Genomic DNA, 20,783 nt, shown 5'->3' with positions numbered 1-20,783 from the left:
GCTGCAGTTCTGTGTATTCCATGCTCGGAATGTATGGCAACAAAGCCAAAGGGATTAGCATTTCTGTGCCTTTTGTCAATATCACACCACCTCCACACGCCACAAACACACTCATAAGCCTCGCCAGGGGTCCTGTGCCATTTAGTTTTCTATTAACAGTTAGAAATTCACACCTCAGGAACACTAGAGAAAAGATCTTAAAATTTGTAATGCATTGTTCTTCTGTTTCCAAATAAATTTTTTTTTTCATTTTGATTAATGATGAAAGGTGGGGAGGTAAAACCAATGATATATTCCTTAAGCCTGTGCATGTATATGATATATGTGGTAAAGTGTATGATAACCAACATGGTAAAAATATATCAGTGATGATTTCAGGGTTGCTCAGTGCATCAGTATTAGTTTACATTGATCAAACTTCTGCCTTTCAGTCGCTGATCTTTGTAATGTTTTTATTCTCAGGGATTTTCTGCCCCGGGGCTCTGGCATTGTGACTCGTCGCCCCCTTGTGTTGCAGCTGATTAACAGTCCAACAGGTAACAACATTTTAACTACTGCAACCTGCGCCAACTGTTGCTTTTGTGTCCCATTAGCATAAAAAATTTTTTTATGGGTGCAAGAAAAATTGCTATTCAAATGATTTAAGTGACTCAAAATTCTTCTTACATTTATTAAAAGGTTTAAAAATGTCAAAGTGTAACTCTAATGATCAACTGTAATGTGGGGGATTTAAAAGATCAGCAGGAAGGGAATGCAAATTGTAGAAATAATTTTAATGAAAATGTCAACTAAAGAGACAAACAAATTCTTGTTTTAACCAAACAACAAACAAGGCTGGCTATGGAAACTTAAACACACACACAACAAAAAACCCTATCCATAACATGCAAACAAACAAACTGCCTTATCTTGTTTACCAATATAATCTAATGCTACAACAAAAAAATTCAGAACTTCAATACTGTGTTTCATTTAAAAAAAAAAAACGAATCAAGTGTACAGAATAAAATCAGGAACTGGCAAGGACAACAAAAGAAGAAATTCAAATGCATGTGAGGGTGTGCTCTGTCCAAAAGGGACCTCCAGCGGGGGACCTCCAACTTTTTAAGGTGGCCATGACATCAACAGTTTTTACACTTTCTTAAGAGAAAAACAGCTGCTTAAAATCTATAAATGTTAGAAATGTATACTCATAAATATTGGTTTCATATGTTGTTCCCATGTCCGCATGGACTGGTATTACTGCATCACTTTCAGTGTTTTAGAAATAGACTCTGCATCCACTAAAACCTTGAACAGAATAAACAGTTGCTAAAGATGAATACAATAGATGATGCATATGCATGTCACACAGCACCATTTATCATGAAAAAAAGATGTTTTTTTGAATAAATGGTTTTTTTTTTTTATTTAGCATTGGGTCTTTGAGGAGTGTTAAAATTAGCTTGCCGGTGACATTTCTGGTTCATGTTAAAAAAACAAACATTCTCCAAAGCTTTTTAAAAATAGTAAGTAAGTCTAACTTTCTAAAAAGGTTGTACCTCATGTGAAAGAAAGTACATTGTGGAAGGTTTTTTACAGAAAATCTTGACTACATTGGTTATGATTAAAGCTTTTTTAAAGCTACCATTTATCATTTAAATAATTTGTCTGATACTTTTATCCAAAAACTTACTTTTGAGAAAAGGTCCTGTTGTAAAGTTTAGGGTCCATCATAAGCAGTAAACAAATTTCTTAAGCATTTAACTACCACTACCATTATTTAGCTACCAAATCCTCTAATTTGATTTATAATATAATTTATTTCCAGAATATGCAGAGTTTCTCCACTGCAAAGGGAAAAAGTTCACTGATTTTGAAGAAGTGCGTCAGGAGATCGAAGCAGAAACAGACCGCATCACTGGACAGAACAAAGGCATCTCTCCCGTTCCCATCAACCTGAGAGTCAACTCCCCTAATGGTATACAAAACATACACACACAAACCTGGCTGTGTAATGGGCTGTAAAAAAATTTTTTGCTGAGGGCTGTAAATTTTTTAAAATTCCTATTCTTTTTCTAAGTATAAGGCACATAAACCCTTTTTATCTTCCTCTCCAGTACTGAATCTAACACTGGTGGACTTGCCCGGAATGACCAAAGTGCCAGTGGGAGATCAGCCAGCTGACATTGAGTTCCAGATCAAAGAAATGCTCATGCAATTTGTTACGAAGGATAACTGCCTCCTGTTGGCCGTCTCACCTGCCAACTCAGATCTTGCCAACTCAGATGCTCTTAAGATTGCCAAGGAAGTGGACCCTCAAGGTGTGACATACAGTGCTTACTCAATATCAGTCTATTAGTCACTTTTAGTGGTGGATGAAGTTTGATTGTTCACGTATTCAAGCAAAAGTCAAAATCTGCTGTTTATATATTACATAAGTAAACATGTACTTTTTACATTGGTTTTTTACTAAAAGCAAAGATTTCTTGCATCTGAATGGACTTACAGTAAGTATCAATAGTAAAAGCACTAATGTAAGATAAGTACTTTATATTTTAATAATTAATGCAATTGAATGTTTAATTCTACTACACATTTAGACACATCTTTAGGAAGAGAGTTTTCTCTTGTTACAGGCACACAGTGAGAGGACCATTAAGATTATTAATTGAACAAAATGTATGCATTCACTCTAAAGTTATGAGGAACGGCATGCCTTTCTAAAATATAATAAATTGAAAAGTTAAATATTAGCACTGAGATGTATTAAAGTAAAACTTACCCGAATTAATCTACTCATATAATGACACTGTCCACCATTGTTTTTTTTGTTGTTGGTTTTACTTCTAAGTAACGAAATGTTTAAAACAGCCTGATGTACAAATCTTTTAAATGTTTGCGTACGTGTCTATGCATTGTAGCACATGTACATACTGTGTTTGTGTTTCTGGGCAGGTGTGAGAACGATTGGTGTGATCACTAAACTGGACCTGATGGATGAGGGTACAGATGCACGAGAAATCTTGGAAAACAAGCTTCTTCCTTTGCGTAGAGGTACATTTTATTCACATATATACATTACATCAAAGGTGGTGAAAGTACACACATGCTTCATTTAAGTAGAAGTACAGATGCTTTAAAAGACCCTGGTATACGTTTTTTACGCAAGTTAAAGTAAAGAAGTTTGGGCTCTGACATGTACTTATGTAAATAGTAGCCTTTACTCCTACCTTTTTTAGTGTCATGTTGGTAAGTGTACCTCACGTCATGTTAGTATTAGGGCTGTCAATCAATTAAAATATTTAATAGTGATTAATCACATGATTGTTATAAGTTAACTTACGATTAATCGCAACTTAATCGCATATTTGTATTTGTTGTAAATGTACCTTATATTAATACTTTTCAAGTTTTTAATACTCTAATCAACATGAGCACGGACGCTTTATGCAAATTTACTGTATGTTTATTATACTTGGGCCCTCAATAAAAACCATTTTACTAAAGCAAGAAACCCAGTTAAGACAACTCCAAACCTCTACACTACAACCGCAACTGTGCCACCTATATCATCTAGAGCAGTTCAGAATCAATATTTATCTAATAACGACAAAAACATTAAAAATGTAAATAAAATACAACCTATTCACCAGAGATGCTGATTATTCATAGACAAAATCCATCCTCCTTTCCTTGTGCAGGAACACTTCAGTGACTCTGTCATTTCAGTTCCATTAGTAAGTCCTTTTCTATAGCCATGGAGGTCAAGGCTGTGAGTTGACTCTGTCTAGATTCCAGACGTATTCCTGGCATATATATATTTTTTTTTCTTGAGGGCAAAGAACGTCAGCTCGACAGTTGCAGTGGATATAGGGATAGTCACAATCAGACATGCCAATCTGTACAGCTGTGGTATGCTCTCACTCAGATTTTTTAGGTGTCGGAAATCGAGGAGATCAGTGGGACATTTCCCTTCAAAGTCTGTCATAGCATACATCACAGTCAATACAGATCAAATAGTACTCCATGGCTCTGCAACAAGCTGGAAAAGGCTGTATGTGGGAATTTTATCCGGTATGTCTGAAACTGCTGGTGGTAAAGGAGGGAGAGAAACATTCATTGTTTGTGATCTTAAAATCTATTCTGTATCTGGCAAAGAATGTTGTCCAGAACACTGTTGTAAAGTTGCTGGTAGTGTGCGCGAATGTCTCCTTGCACTGGCTCTCTATGTGACCTGGGAGCACCTGAGATGCGCACAGTGAAGATGTAGATAGCACCAAACTGCCCCCTCTCTCGTTTATTGGTTTCAGAAAACTCCTTCACCCTTGCCAGACAGAATTGTACATCCAGTGATTTGTTCTGTAGTAGTCCAAAAAGCACATTAGAATGCTCAAAAAATCCATTGCATGCAGCAAAAAACAAAACTTGAAGTCATCCAGACGTCCTCGTCATATTCAACATGATGTTCCAGTATGTGGTTAAACACCTCCTTGAGGGCATTTCTTCTTTTTTTTTTTAAAAACTGTTCTAACCAATCTTGAGGTGTACTGCCAAAAGAGTCAGTGCCACACGAGGAAGACGCCGCTGGCAAAAATCGTCCAGTAGTTGCGTGCGCTCGGAGATCTGGAGAAAAAATGCAGCAAGGCCATTGAGGTCTGCAAAAAAGATATTGCATTCTTAAAGCTTTGAGACCCCATTGAGTCAGTACTAAATCCTGACAGCCCACCACTGGTAAAACCAAACTCAACATAGAACATGAAGACAAAATATTCTTGTAAAATGTTTCAAAGTAACATTTAAGAAAGATGGCAAAGGTTCCCTGGTGGTCTAGTGGTTAGGATGCGGCGCTCTCACCACTGTGGCCCGGGTTCGATCCCTGGTCAGGGAACCAACCCCAGCCATTAGGGTTGCACAAGCCTTAGTGCCGGTCCCAAGCCGGACAAATGGGGAGGGTTGCGTTAGGAAGGGCATCCAGCGTTAAAACGTGCCAAATCAAACATGCGGCTGGTCCGCTGTGGCGACCCCTAACGGGAGAAGCCGAAAGATTTTTTATTTAAGAAAGATGGCAGAGAGCGCCCCCTGTCTGTTTTCTTTATTTTACAGAAGCGCAGTGTTTTGTTGTTATTATGAGTCCATATAAATAAAAGTGGAACCTTTACAGATTTAAATGATGTATTGCCCTTATCTGTACAATAAAAAAAAATCTGAGTAATTTAAGTTCGTTTCGGTTATTATGAGGAAAAAAATGCCACAAATGTGCTGTATACATCCTCTTTTATATTGATTTATTTGTTATCTGAAAATGGTCAAACAGAAATGGCCGCTGCATTAATTGCTCGTTAATAAAAATTAGTGCCGTTAAAATTAATTCGGTTTAGTTATGACAGCCATAATTAGTATATTAATACAAAAGCTGAACATCCACCATACAAAACACAAGCAGAGAAAAGATGATGATCAGGAATGTCTCTGTTCTCAGTCATGTTTGCATCACTGACTCCCTCTGTCCCATCCACCTTACCCCCATACTTCTTGTTACTTCTCAGATCAGCACTGAAGGTGTGAAAAGAGCTGCCTTTCTGAAAGTGAATATACAACTTCTTTAACACAAAGGCACGATCTCAAAAACATGGGCATAATAAACTACATATCTGCCTCTAGGGTTTCCAATTCAATCCTGAGCTTGGCTTACTGTTTGTGTTAACCTATTTGATTTAGTTGATGTTTTCTTTTAGGACATGTTGGAGTTCTCTTGTCTAAGGTGTAAGGTTAGGGTTAGTGTTTACTCATCATGTCTAATGTCTTTCAAGGTTGGCTTTCATTCTACCATAACCCTGACTAGAACTGGTTAGTGGTTGTTGGTCACTAAAGATAATAACTTTTATAATTCACACATGGATGGGATGCCAGCCTATCTCATTAAACTATGCACACAAAGGCACACATTTACACATGGGCAATTTATAAATAATATTTGGCAGGTTTGACGAAACTAAAGAACATATGAATTGAATAACTAAATGAGCAGAGGAGAACAGTGTGAAATAATGTGCACACAGTAAGTCAAGCTCATGATCAAACCTGATACGATATATGGATACAATAAGTGGCAAACCTTCAGCCTGCACCACATTTATACCTAAACACTATACTTTTATCCATAGCACACACTGCCTTATTTGCTGTGATTAATCTTTTCGTTTCCCTCTAAGACAAAAATAACAGGAACTCTTTTTTATTAAAGCCAAGATTAAATAAAGAATCATGAATCTCATGGGTCCTTTGCCATTCACATTGAGAATCTTTACTCTAGGGTTCTTGTACACCTCATAACAAGGTTGTGATCCAGTTTGCTGATGCCTGATGCTGCTATAGGTTACATTGGGGTGGTAAACCGCAGTCAAAAAGACATTGACGGAAAAAAGGACATCACTGCTGCAATGGCTGCTGAGAGGAAGTTCTTCCTCAGCCACCCTTCCTATCGTCACCTGGCTGACCGCATGGGGACGCCTTACCTTCAAAAAGTCCTCAACCAGGTACGAGATAGTGGTGGATGTACATTCACAATGAAATGCTCGCTTTAAAGACATAATGAAAGGAGAGGCAATATATGTACAGAATTTGTAGGTCAAAGAAGAAGAAAGAAATATGTCCTGCATCATGAGATATTTCACTATAACAAAGTGACTGTTGATTGAAATGAGGGAATTCACCACATCCAATAAATTTGTGAAGAGCAATGGTAGAAAATGAAGGCAACCAATCCAGTAATGATACTAAAACTAAGAGCTAAGTGCCAGGGTTTAACCAAAAGCTGAACACTGGCACTTTGCTGCAATCATCAGTTAGCTGTACCATACTGTTTATTTTTACTTGTACATGAAATTGAACCATACCTAACCTAGACAACTCCAAATTCACACCCAAGGTTATGTGATCAAATAAGTTTTGATCACTGCATTATTAAAAAAAATACTTTGTGGCTTATTATGCTTATCTATCATCACAATTACGACTCAAATTCACCTCTTGGACTGGAGGTGCATAAGAACAAGCTGTTTTCTCTTTTCTGCTCCTTAGCCACTGTTTGAAAACTTGGGGTAACCATAGACAATCAACTGTCCTTTTTCTCATGTTGCTAATGCAACACACTTTTGTTGGTTTTCTTCTCTACAAGATCAGAAGGATTCGGGTATTTTTACCGACACAGGTTGCTCAGGTGCTTGTTCAGAGTCATTTCGAGACTGGACTACTGCAAATTTTAACTGGCAGGTCTAAATGCAATTTGTTCTCTGCAAATGATCCAAAATGCTGCTGCATACAGGGAAGGGCAGTATTTATGATACATGTATTTTAAATATGTATCGATCCCCAGTCAGGGAACCAACCCCAGTCACTCTTAGTGCCGGTCCCAAGCCCGGATAAATGGTGAGGGTTGCGTTCAGAACGGCATCCAGCGTTAGAAAATGTGCCAAATCAAACATTCGGATGATCCGCTGTGGCGACCCCTAATGGGAAGAGCTGAAAGAAAGTTTTAGTTTTCAAATATAAAAAAGTATTTTGTCATTTGTATTTAATAGGGTTGATAAAAATGGCTTCATATTAGTATCGAAATACTTTAGTGTTTTGTATTTTTGTAGTTTTAAAATATAGTAAAATACTTTGTAAGTCTACATGATGACGTCATAAAAATGTGGCCTCTGATTAGTTCCTACTCAGTAGTTTGCCCAGACTTGTTGAGATCAGAACATAATATTGATCCAGATGGAAGACGGTGGTCAAGTTAAGAAACGTGCAAACTGCCAGCTTTCAAATTGATCATTTATTAATTGTTGATGTTTGGTTTCCATGTTTGTTTTCAACTTTCAAATAGGTGTCCAATGATTTATAAAGAAATATTTAATTGCCAAATATTGTACCCTGTAATATTGTAAAATAGCTGTTTAGTAGGATCATGATTATACATACCATTGCATGAATGACTACCTGTCACATAATATATTATTATATTTATGATTAACAATCAAATTAATGAATTAGAAACAAATTGTTTACTTATAAATGACTTGTTTGTCATTGAGTCAGTGTTGCTGATGCGAATTAACCCTGCATTAACACCAAGTAACTAAATTATGATACAATTATGAAAAATTCGCAAACTGTTAAACATTAAAACTGTTGTTTACTTCAAAGCAAACCTTCATCTGGGAGATCAAAGGGATTATATATGTGAATATTTGATCAGTTAACTGGTTGCATATGTCAGATTTATTGCGTTACTCAGCCAGATAAAAGTTGTTGCTATCAAACATTGTTTACTTAATCAACTGTGTCGGTGTAATGGTGAAGGAACAAATCATATAGGCACAACAACAAATTTTATGCTTTCTTTTTTAAAATTATTTTTAAAATACAAAACACAGTAGTTTATTTTGATACATGGTGTGGCTGCTGTGTTTTGTAGTTTATTTTGATAGACTTAAAGTTAGGGTATTTGGTAAGGGTATTTATTTTAAAACACATTTTGTTGTATCTTTGCCCAAACCTTCCTAACTTGCCTAAATTCTCCCACACAACCTCTGAACACTGATGCTTGCCTACAAAGCAGATAATTGGAGGAACTCTCCTCTTACTTCAAAGCTCTTATCATTTCTTGAACTGCACCACACTGCCTCACTTAAATTTAAAACACTTAAACTAGCACTTGTTTTTTCTCTTTTTTGGTTTTTACGTATTTAAAAAAGTGTGCTATAATTCCTTCCAACAGAGTTTTAGGCAGATAGTATCCAAGGTTTGCAACTAGTGATGATTTATTCATTGATAGAGACTTCAAAGCACTTTTGTACATTGCTCTGGATAAGGGCGTCTGCTAAATGCTGTAAATTTAAATGTAAATATTTTGACAACGAACATCTGTATGTGGATTTCCTCTGTTTGCAGCAACTGACCAATCATATTCGAGATACGCTGCCAGGGCTGAGGAACAAGCTGCAAAGCCAGCTGTTGTCCATTGAGAAGGAAGTGGAAGAGTACAAGAACTTCCGCCCGGACGACCCTTCCCGCAAGACAAAAGCTCTTCTTCAGTCAGTTGAATTTTTGTGCTGCCATTATTTCTTAGAAATCCTTAAAAAAATTTGCTATTTATAATATATAATGTGTGTGGCAGTAAACTTAATTCGGTGTGATCATTTATTTTTCTGATGCTGTTGATCAATATCCTGTATTAATAGTATCTATCGTTCAGCTCCTGCTTTCTTTTTTTACAGAATGGTCCAGCAGTTTGCAGTAGATTTTGAGAAGTGTATTGAGGGATCTGGTGATCAGATCGATACGTATGAGCTGTCAGGCGGAGCCAGGATCAACCGTATCTTTCATGAGCGTTTCCCCTTTGAACTGGTCAAGGTGATTCATTTCCTTTAAATGATTCCTCTTATAAGGGGAATATATGGCTGTAAAGGTTCTTTAGTTGGCTATGAGGCAAACATAATTGCATTTATTAGAGCTGTTTAAACTAACATTATTTTAAGAGTATTTCTCACCCAACTTACTATCACCATCATTGTTGAAATAAAAATTTTGAAGTGCCTTTTAAGAAAATACAAAACAAATACTAAGCTAAAATATTTCCTGTTCAGAAAATTGTAGAAGCCTGAAGTGAAGAAACTAGTAAGATCTACTTAATAGCAGCATTACAATCTATCAATGATCCTGCCTGAATCAATCCACCTCTTGATACCATCAATATTGTACAGAAATGCAGTTACCAGAGTGCTGCATCACAGACAGGTATCTCATGCAGTAAAACTGAATGCAATTAATAAAGCAAGATACCCAATTATCACAATTCAAAGCATCCTTTTACTGCAGCCACATCTCTAGAAGAAGCATCAGTATTAACCTCATAAACTGACCCCGGGTTTTCCATGCATTCTTGGCAATTTTCTTTGTCAAAGTTTTAACGGAAAAGTATAAATGGTTTATGAAAATGCTTAAACACTGTTTTGGGTGACATTTCCTCACGCTTATGATAATCAACAGTTGTCATTATTTGACAAAAATAAACTGATGTTCCATTAATTTACTCACCTTCCTCTCCACAATTATAAAATAAAAACAATATTTAAAAAAAAAGCTGATTTCCCACTTACCTTTCATGAAGCTTTTATTACCCCTAGCGTTCAAACAGAGAACTGCAACAAATACTAATGGATAAACAGTAGGCAAAGCTGTTAATATTAGAGTTGCCAAATTGGATAGATTAAAACACTGAATGGGAACTGTGATCTTTTAACAACTAAATAAACAGAAATCTAATGAAAGTCCAGACATTGTGTCTCTGACAATAATAGAATTTTCCTATATTTAAAAAAAATTACTGCACCACAGACACAGGATAGTTTAAAAATGTTTGTGTGTTTTGAACTATAGTTTGCCTGCTGCAACCTGGCAACCTGGTACTTCACAATGTACATCACATCTGCAGTGCCCACATGTCTTTCCTTTCTCTATCTTGTTTGTTTAGATGGAATTTGATGAGAAAGAGTTGCGTAAGGAGATCAGCTATGCTATCAAAAACATCCATGGTATCAGGTGCGTGTACACAAACACACACACACACACACACACACACACACACACACACACACACACACGGTTTATCAGATTAGACATCAAAGTGTATTAGATAGAAGACTCATAAATTTACGTGTCTGTGTCTACTATATTTAAAAAAAAATCTCAATTTATGCAAAAACAAGCAGGAAAACAAAACAAAACAACAACATATTACTGTTCAGTAAATTGACAATTATTTCTCTGAAGATATTTTTTTATACCAGACCAACATTTAACATTTATTTTGCTCCAAATTAAACATTTAACAGCACAGTGGTGTGGGGGTATATTATATACAATATAATTAATATTTTATATAGTATAACTAAATATATTATATAAAACATAAAACCAATGTATATATAGTCATGGGAAAAAGAAAGTGCACCTTCCCTCAAGTTATATTGTTATTTATCTAAACAATAATTGTGGGGTCCTTACAAATAGTATCTGGTGAGAACAACAACAAAAAATATATTTAATTGCAACGCTGTTAGAATAAAGCTGTTCTCTCCAAAATAAATATTGCTGCATGACTCAGTTTTGCAAAATTGCATGTGAACATTCAAGTTCTAAACAATGTTTTGGATTGATGAGACCAAATTGCAGATGGTTGGTCATCATGAATGGTGCCATGCCTGGTGAAAACCAAGCACAACTAATAAGCACAAACATCCCATTGAGCAGTTGAGTGGGTGGATTATTTGTTTTATGTTTTAGGTAAAGAGCGTAGGTAAAAATAGATTAGAAATGAGTTTATTGGAGGGACCACGCATGTAGGACGTTTTGGTAACAAAGTGAGAGAAGCCCGATTGAGATGGTTTGGACATGTGCAGAGGAGAGACATCAGCCATCAGGAAGAAGGAAAAGAGGAAGGCTAAGGAGGAGGTTTATGGATGTGGTGAGGGAAGACATGCATGTAGTTGGTTTGAAAGAGGCAGATGTAGAGGACAGGGGGTATGGAGATGGATGATTCGCTGTGGCGCCCCCTAATGGGAGCAGCCGAAAGAAGAAGTGTAGGTAAAAAAAGTGTGCTATAAATCCTCCTAACAGAGTTTTAGACCAATAATATAGTGATATAACAAGTTTGCAGCCTAGTGAACCAGTGATGATTTATTTATTGATAGAGACTTCAAAGCACTTTTGTACTTCGCTCTGGATAAGGGTGTCTGCTAAATTTGGCCTTGTTTTGCTGCCATATTAGCTGGGAAAATAGCAGTCAATTAGGCAATAATGACCTACAATTTATATTAGAATATTCATGAGACCACATGAAAGTAGAACAGAAATGTGAGGTCATTCATCCATCAGCTTAACCTGGTCTGATACTGGTTCATGCAACAAGTCAATGATCCTTAGCACACATGCAAATCTCAATGGCTTAAAAGAGTTACACATAAATGAATGCCTTCAATCATCAATGAAGCAAGGCTGTAAATAAGATAGGGCCAAAACTACCACATTGAGTTCCACCCCTGTCAGTCAAGAACCAGAATCTGAGGCTATCGTGGGCACAAATTAAAACTGGATGTAAACATTAACTTAAATGCTTGACCTCGATCTAATTAGACGCATTGTCCTGCTGCCATATTACATCTGATGGTTGACTGGAAACTGCATATGTACATATGTGAAGAGGTAGACGCTTCAGGAGCATCTCCAAAACTGGAGCGCTTGTTGGCTGTTCCTGGTCTAAAGTGTTCAGTATCTATCAAAAGTGCTCCAATGAAGGAACAGTGGTGAACCAGTGACAGGGTCGTGGGTGACCGAGGCTTATTGATGAACATGGGGAGCAAAGGCTGGCCCATGTGGTCCGATCCAACAGACGAGCTCCTGTAGCTCAAATTGCTGAAAAAGTTAATGCTGTTAATGCTTGATGGGTCAGAACTGTTTTGGCAGCAAAAAGGGGACCAACATATAGGCAGGTGGTCATATTTTTATGCCTGATTGGTGTATGTTGATATGTGCATTTTGCAGTGAGATGACATATATTTCTGTTAAGAAAGTCTCTCTCTCTTTATCTTGCTGCCCAGGACTGGCCTCTTCACTCCTGATATGGCTTTTGAGACGATCGTGAAAAGACAGATAGCTAAGATTAAAGAGCCATGTCAGAAATGTGTGGACCTGGTCATCTCTGAGCTCGTCAGTACAGTCAGACAGTGCACAAAGAAGGTGAGCCTACATCTGAGAAATGTTTACTCGCTGGCACCAGGTTCCTAAAGGAAAAAGGCTTTATTATGCCATGTTCAAGTTTCACTAACACACGTATAAGCACACATACACATAGCTCTGTGAGTCGAACTCTCTCCCATCAATGCTTTTTACATCTTAGACTGATAAAATGTTTCGCTGAAAAAGGAGCAGCTAAAATATGATCTACATTTAGTTTCTTTTCAATTTAATACTTTGTCTACACACCTAGGAATAGAAGTTGGTGTCAATGACCAGATTTCATACTCATCTATAAAAGGTTTTTCAGTAAAACACTATGAATTCTTCTGTGCAAAACAGCTTGCTCAATACCCAATGTTGAGGGAGGAAATGGAGAGGATTGTCACCCAGCACATCCGTGACAGAGAGAGTCGCACAAAAGACCAGGTTTGCTTGTATCTACAATGAATTTTGTATAATACGATATTGTATAGGACTGCAACAACAATGTGACATGAACGCATGAACTGCTTTTAGAAATAAGTGCATGTGATATTGTCTTTTATGTTGTAGGTGATGCTGCTGATAGACATTGAGCTGGCCTACATGAACACCAACCATGAAGATTTTATCGGTTTTGCTAAGTAAGAAATCCTGTATAATTTGTATACAGTGTATTTTTATACAATGTTGTATGCGGTTACTATAAGTTTGAAATTTGTGGGATTTTACTTGGCAGTGCACAACAACGGAGCAGTCAGATGAGTAAAAAGAAGGCTGCAGGAAATCAGGTACAGTAAGCATCAGCAGCCCACATACACTATATAAACAAAAGTATTGGGACACCTGACTTTTCTAGTCATATGTGTTGCTTTTTTCCAAAAGTTACCACAATGTTAAAGGCACACAAATGTATAGGATGTAAACGGCTGTGGTAGCATACAATCGTGCCATCACTTGTTCCAGCATGACAATGCCCCTGTTCACAAAGTGAGGTCCATAAAACATGCCATGAGCACTGACCTCAAACATATGGGATGATTTACAATCCTGACTGCACCCCAGGCCTCCTCAGCTCACCTACATCCGTACATGACGTGCCTGACAAAATCTAGTGGAACATCTTCCTAGAAAAGTGGAGGTTTTTATAACAGTATATGGGGACTTAAGGCGGAATGGATTGTTTAAAAAGTAAATACGAATATTATGGTCAGGTGCCCACGAACTTTTGTCCCTATAGAGTACAGTGGAACCTCGACCTGACCGTGACACTCGCGACCTCGATAGTTCCCCGCGAGTATCGAGGTTGCACTGTACATACTTATGTTTTTGACTAAATAACAAAAACATTATTACATTCTTTATCGTCAATGTCTTAAAAGGTTTGTATAAACTCAAAATCTAAAATTCTCTAGGCATTTCTGAGATCCTGTAAATAGCTTGACAATGAGTCTAAATTAATGTTAATTCTGTTTACTTATGACTTATAAAACATATTAGTGTCTAACAAGGGTTTGGGGACAGGTACAGTGCAAGGAAAAGATTGTCAATTTGTTCACTGTAATTGGAATATGCCTCATAAACAGCAGAGTGGTTAAAACCAGACAAACCACTCCTTTATACTGTTGTTCAACATTAAAATATGTCACCGATAAAACACTAATTAATGATCGAACACTATACACATGTCATGGATATTAGATATCATAATGATGTGTTATTCGCTCTGTTATTGAGAGTGCACTTATTACTGAAACTTTTGGACTGTGAGGCATGAGAGGCATGTACCTGTAAGTTATTTCTCTTCTACTGTTTCTTTTTGCTTCTCCACTTTCTGTCGCTTGTTTCTCTACAGCCTGTCTTTTTCAGCTTATCTAATTATCTCTCTTAAACCCTCTCCTTTGCTTTGCCACCGTTGCTATGGCAACGGTAACACAGGATGAGATAATGGTAAGTGTGCACAGATTGTTTGTCTGAAAGTGTGTATGTGTGTGTGTTTGTGTGTGTCTGTATAGAGCTGAAAAACTACTGAACCTGTAAACGGGTTTTCCAAAAATTGCTTGTTTAGGCTAAAATGTCTAAAAATGTTAAGATCTCTTTTCCATGCATGTGCATGTGCATATGCACCTATTTTTTTTCAGTTGCTAGTGAACATTTTGTACCCTGGATCGCAGACACAACAATGTCTTAAGTTTGAATGGGACATCTGACAAATATGTTTTTGAATCTCTTTATTTTTTCAATCTACAAAGTTATTTTAATAAAATGATCCACTTTAGATAAAACACGATCTCACTGTGGACTTTATTCAGATTAATGTAAATATAGACTGTGTGTGTGTGTGTGTGTGTGTGTGTGTGTGTGTGTGTGTGTGTGTGTGTGTGTGTGTGTGTGTGTGTGTGTGTGATTATAGCCTGCTGAATATAATTTACAAATGATCCAAATACAATGTGCATATATAACTATAGAATATACTGTTATGTGGGAAGTGGTAGCCCAGTGGTTAAAATGCTGGGTTACTAATCACTAGGTCAGAGGTTCAAAACCCAGTATCGCCAAACTGCCATCCTTGAGCAAGGCCCTTAACCCATTCTGCTCCAGGGATGCTGTATCATGCTGTACATGTGAAAAGTAAAAATCCCTCTCTAATGTTCTCCTCCACATACACTCATACGGCACACTTTTTACAATTCAGCTACTAAATAAAAAAGTTGCATAAAAACAGAACGATAGCTAAAATGTTAGCAATGTTCAAGCTAAGTGCTGAGTCGGTTACTGTTATGAGTTGAGTGGAGGTTCTACAGCCAGAATGTGGATTTTCTGCTCATGATGGACCATGCCACACTTCTACTGATGGTTTGTGTTCTAACTGCTATGAGATGAGCAAAAACAAGAAAGTGCTTTGAATCAATATTTACAGATCTTCAAAACCTCATGTTTTTCATTGATGTGGAGAAGCTTACAATATGGTAAACATTCGTTTTTCGAATTTACATGAAGGTGTTAATATATGTGCCTGATTCTTCCGTATTAAATTATGGCCATACTGTAATTTGACCCCTGTGCATTTTGTGAAATAGAGTTAAATTCTGATTCTGATGTCTTTATTGGATTTACAACACTAACTGTGACTCAGTACAGTATCCCATGTAGATATAATATCAAATATAATGTCATTTCAAATAAAAATAAATAGAAAGTATAGGAGAATTGGAGTGGTATAAGAGCCTCACATCATCCTGTTATTATATTCCTGTAATTGTGTTTTATTTCTTACTAAATACTTCGAAATAATGTTATAGAGATCATAGCATACAATGTATGCACTAGTGGTACTGCATAATCAGACACACATGCAGTGCTTTATCTGCTACACTTTAAACATTTTTAATATGGCTTTGTGTAGGTGATCAGAAAGGGCTGGTTAACCATCAATAACATTGGCATCATGAAGGGAGGAGCGAAAGAGTACTGGTTTGTCCTCACTGCTGAAACTCTGTCCTGGTACAAAGATGACGAGGTGAGTACCACTCCTTTACCAAAGTTCCCAAAAACACTACAATCTATTTAATCACATCCATATGATCACACACTAGATCTAGATCTACATACTGGAGGCTATCATGCCAAACCAACATAATGAGGCCTTTCATTGTCCTTAAACTGCTTTTGAGGAAGAATCTACTAATGACCTATATTCATTTTAGCAATTTTTGTAACTACAAGTTTTCTGTTAAACATCTAAGGTGTTCTTTTTTTTTTCACCTGAATGATCATGAATCTAGTTAACTGAAAAAAATAAAGTACATAAAAAAAGCTCTGTCAAGAAGTGCATGTGTGTATAAATATTTGCCCCATAACATTTTTATTATGCCATTGTCTGATACCTTGATTTAAAGTGTTGCTAAAATCTAATAGTTTCATTGTTAAATCATTCACAAGTAGCCAGTTCATTTTTTCATTCTGTTGCAAGATATTTTTTTGCCATCTGACACTATGGGGGTTTTCTTGAACTCCCTAATCTAACCTTTCCCTAGAAAGTTATTCAGTTTAAACACTGTGTAAATCATCATATGTTTATTTTAATGCACGCATACTTCAGGCTTATGGGAAAGGGGGGTTAGTTGCCTTGAAGTGTATTTAGACTATATGTCTTGGAACCCGTCTTTCCTGGTGATTAATACCTTGGCTATAATGCATTGTTTGGCATATGCTGTTCTTCTGGAAGGCGCACCGGTCCTCCCTGAGGTAATGGTAGAAAAGGTGGATGAGTACAAACACCAGGATGCATAAAGTAAATTTTCTGTGCATTCATTGAAATGAACGCAGGATCTCTATATTTACTTCTAATCATAGAAAAACACATACACACATCTCGGATTTGGTGTGTGTGTGTGTATGTGTGTGTGTGTGTTCATGTCTTATGGTGAGTCCATGACCCCCACCCAGCCCCCATTCAATGCACCAGACATCAGGCATGTAGCTGGGCTAGATCAGGCTGTGGTGAGTCGGGCTGCTCTGGGCCTTGGGGAGGGGGGCATCTGGTTTTTATTACCTTACATACCAGACTCGGAGTCTGCAAGTCCAACACTTCTGCAAGCCCCTGTGAAGCCCAGCACTTCCTAATGTCTGCAAAAAAAGCTGAAGCTAATAGAAAACATCCTCATCATCTCCTAAAGGAGATTTCAGAGGAGAAGAGAGTCAAATCAGTGATTCAGGCAAGAATTTTAAGTAGTTGCCAGTCTGGCTTTTTGTCTGTTTGTCTTGAGTGTAAAAAAAAAAAAAAAAGCAGTAAGAATACACCATTTTTTATTTTTTTTTATCATTTTATTTATTTATTTTTTGCATGATACACAGTGCAGTTTCTTTTATTTCAATCACATGTAGAGCATTGCACACACACACACACACACACACACACACACACACACACACACACACACACACACACACACACACACACACACACACACACATGTTCTTCTGGAAAAAATGAATGGACCAAGGAACAAACCAACAAAGTTTAAATGTCTGCTTCATTTTTTCTAAAGATGATAACAGTATTCCTGATAGCTTGCTCGCCTCCTCTCTGGCGTAAGACCTGCTTCCAACTCTATTTATTTATTTGTTCTTTTTAATTCAGGAAGTTCAGGAATTAATATACGCTTACTAATCTCCATTTTGTCTCTGGGATATCTGTAAGACCTCTGCCAGACGTCGTACAGGGACTGGCGTAGCAATACTTTGACTACTTGTTCTTGTAATTGAATGCACCCATGTTGAATTTTCTAGCAAAAAAAAAAAATGTTAAAGAAAACCTTTTCCATCCAAAAGCATGGTGATGTGCTTGTATAGGATAGGGATTCATTGTGCTTACCCCTGATCAGCCTAACCAATGTGCAGACTACTGTACACTCACTCTGTCCTGAACAGGTAGTCTGAACACTGGGTAAGCGGGCCAGGCCTCTGATTCCGTAGACATGGAGAAGGACCAAACACAAAAACTACTCCAAGAGGGGGATTAATACATGCATATAGAACATTTCTAGGCAAATATAATCAGTAAATATGATACATGGTATTAGTTGCTAAAAGGAATAAGAAGAATAGACTTAAATATAAGTGCATACTCTTTTAAATACTTTATGCATTATTTTATGATCTTAGAGCAATTTCCTATTCATACATTCTCATGTCTTACATCTGTCTGCATTACAATGTGGAATGGCTTTAACATAACAGAAACCTGGCATCATGTAAAACAAAAAAAAGTGGACAACAATATGTACAACACATTGACGAATGAAACAGGAAGCCTGCATATCTCTGACTTGTTTATGTTTCTGGACCTCATCCACACATCTACATTGTCTAGTATCATTCCAAAGCCCCTCTGCACATATGCAGGCCATAAATACTTGAAAAGACTTTAAAGGATACCTCAGCGTTCCCGTGTAGGTTGCCAAATGGTGTCGGCAACTGGACATCTTCTCGCTTCTCTCAAAAAACTTCTTCCATCCTTCCTTCCCTCCATCCTTCCCTCCCTCTCTCTTCCTTTCTCCTGCTGTGCACTGACGGAGGTCCGAGCGAGGGAGTGGTGGGTGGTTTGAGGGGAGCGGAGAGGAGGGTCCTTAGAGGAGTATCAGTGTTTGATGGTGCTAAGAGTAGACAGGAACGTGGGTGGCAGGACGTTGGTCCTACCCTGACCTGTTTCACCATGGTCAGCTTGTAAATCTCCTTTCAGTTCCTCAAACAGCTTTGGGAACCAAATGCTGAAAAAAGACAAATTTGCTTGTCAGAAAGGGTCAGAAAGTAAAATCTAACACCAAATATTCTTTTAGGAATTAAACTGATGGTTTGTAAAAAAGCAAAAACTTTTCATTGAGGAGGAAAAAAATCTCCAGGATTGATCAGATAAAACGGTTCGTTTGGGATCAAATGCGGATTTGACCAAATCGACGTGGCACATTTTCGTCAGCAAGAAATGGAAAAGGGGAGAAGGAAAATGAGCACAGGGAGGCGGAGCGTCTGTTTTTATCCATTTTGAAGTTTTTTTTCTCCTTTTTTTGTATAAATGGGAAGTACGAGGCCAGAGGTCAACAGGAAGTGAAAATTGGCCTCTTTGCAGGCCAGACTAATGTTGATGACCTGTCAGTAGAAGAGCTGGTATTAGCCTGGGAGTGTTTATGTGCTGGTGACTGGTGTGTGTGTGTGTGTGTGTGTGTGTGTGTGTGTGTGTGTGTGTGTGTGTGTGTGTGTGTGTGTGTGTGCACGAATGTGTATGTGTGTGCTGTGTGTGTGTGTGTGTGTGTGTGTGTGTGTGTGTGTGTGTGTGTGTGTGTTAGGGGGGTTTGGAGAGGCGAACTCTAAGGAATGTTGGAGTTTCTTTCCATGGAGTTGTAGTATCTCCAGATGTAGGCCTTTGGACTCATCTCTCTGTGCTGTTTCCCCTCTGAAGCTCACTGCATAAAGAGTCCTTTATTCTGAGCACACACACAAACACACACAGGAAACTGAACATTAAAGAGACTTTCAAGAGCATGGGGTTCAGCTTTACAAATTTAACCTTTAACCACCACAAATCCCGTTTGATTTCAGTTTGATGAGCAGTCGTAGATAAAAGAGTTTGCAGCATATATATTCGCTTTGTACAGAATAATACGCCCAAATAATTTAATCTGTTTTTCTGCATGATTGTGTATGTTATTTCTCTGCATAATATTAATGGTAATTTTTCAAGTAAAAGTCATGGACTAAATCTGTAGAAAAAATTCCATAAAAAAAGCAGCTTCTGTAATGACCAATTACATTAATTGTCATGGTCGATTAATATCATAAGTAACAAATTCAAAAATAAAGTTCAATTACAAAGCCAAAGAATCAAACTTTCTTCAAGTTCAGGATCCAGGGTTGTGGTGTCAAAGAAAAAGGACATTATTCAGCAGAAATTAAGTCAGGCAGTTCCAGTGAAGCACCAAAAACACAGCGAATGCATCTCCAGATACCCTGTTCTGCAGCCTGTGTAACCCCACCCATCTATTTATTCACCACCTTTTACCTTATCTGCCACCATTATTTTCGAATAACTAGGTTCTTATATATTTAATACAATAATAGTGGCATGACCAATCCATCTTAATTTTTTCAGTCTTTGGCCTGCACATAAACCTCTAACATGGAAACCACCTTAAACCCTGACCATCCATCCAACACGTTTTTGCTCACCCAGGACACTGGGCCTGCAATCTTTTCTGCAATCTTTGCATCTTATTTATTGTACAATCTTTACCTTATCTTTACCACCATTATCTTCAAATAACTAGATACCTTTTAATGGCATATTGGTGGAAGCACATAATGGTGGTGGTTCCCATCCATCTCTATTTTCAATTCTCTATTATCAAAAATAACATGGACTCAGTCATGGTGCAGGTCCTTATCCATTCCAATCTATCTCTAATTTCTAAAAAATATTAAAAGTAACAAAAACCCGGCTTGTCTCCTAACATGAAGTCACTGCACTAATACACCTGGTT

The 20,783-nt window shown here is 37.4% G+C and overlaps 1 protein-coding gene across 13 annotated transcripts in view; it reads left to right on the top strand.

Moving 5' to 3' along the window:
* The window catches only part of dnm1b (dynamin 1b), a 38,288-nt gene that overhangs the window by 4,053 nt on the left and 13,452 nt on the right, over positions 1 to 20,783 (top strand). For 7 of the 13 annotated variants that reach the window (XR_014531239.1, XR_014531240.1, XR_014531241.1 and 4 more), the window contains exons 2-14: positions 463 to 536; positions 1,811 to 1,960; positions 2,100 to 2,303; positions 2,938 to 3,036; positions 6,358 to 6,518; positions 8,923 to 9,065; positions 9,249 to 9,384; positions 10,505 to 10,572; positions 12,630 to 12,768; positions 13,108 to 13,194; positions 13,321 to 13,391; positions 13,487 to 13,543; positions 16,154 to 16,267. Coding sequence is in view for 4 of the 13 variants with exons in the window: in XM_083527667.1 (XP_083383793.1) it covers positions 463 to 536; positions 1,811 to 1,960; positions 2,100 to 2,303; positions 2,938 to 3,036; positions 6,358 to 6,518; positions 8,923 to 9,065; positions 9,249 to 9,384; positions 10,505 to 10,572; positions 12,630 to 12,768; positions 13,108 to 13,194; positions 13,321 to 13,391; positions 13,487 to 13,538; positions 14,686 to 14,697; positions 16,154 to 16,267 (1,510 nt within the window). In the remaining 9 variants the exon portion in view is untranslated. Of the gene's footprint in view, positions 1 to 462; positions 537 to 1,810; positions 1,961 to 2,099; positions 2,304 to 2,937; positions 3,037 to 6,357; positions 6,519 to 8,922; positions 9,066 to 9,248; positions 9,385 to 10,504; positions 10,573 to 12,629; positions 12,769 to 13,107; positions 13,195 to 13,320; positions 13,392 to 13,486; positions 13,544 to 14,685; positions 14,698 to 16,153; positions 16,268 to 20,783 lie in introns of all 13 variants that reach the window. The other 6 variants (XR_014531244.1, XR_014531245.1, XM_083527668.1 and 3 more) reach the window with 2 other exon arrangements.

This window comes from Silurus aristotelis (genome assembly GCF_946808225.1).
Source record: "Silurus aristotelis genome assembly, chromosome: 23".
Lineage (NCBI taxonomy): Eukaryota > Metazoa > Chordata > Actinopteri > Siluriformes > Siluridae > Silurus > Silurus aristotelis.
This window is presented reverse-complemented; position numbering and strand designations above follow the sequence as displayed.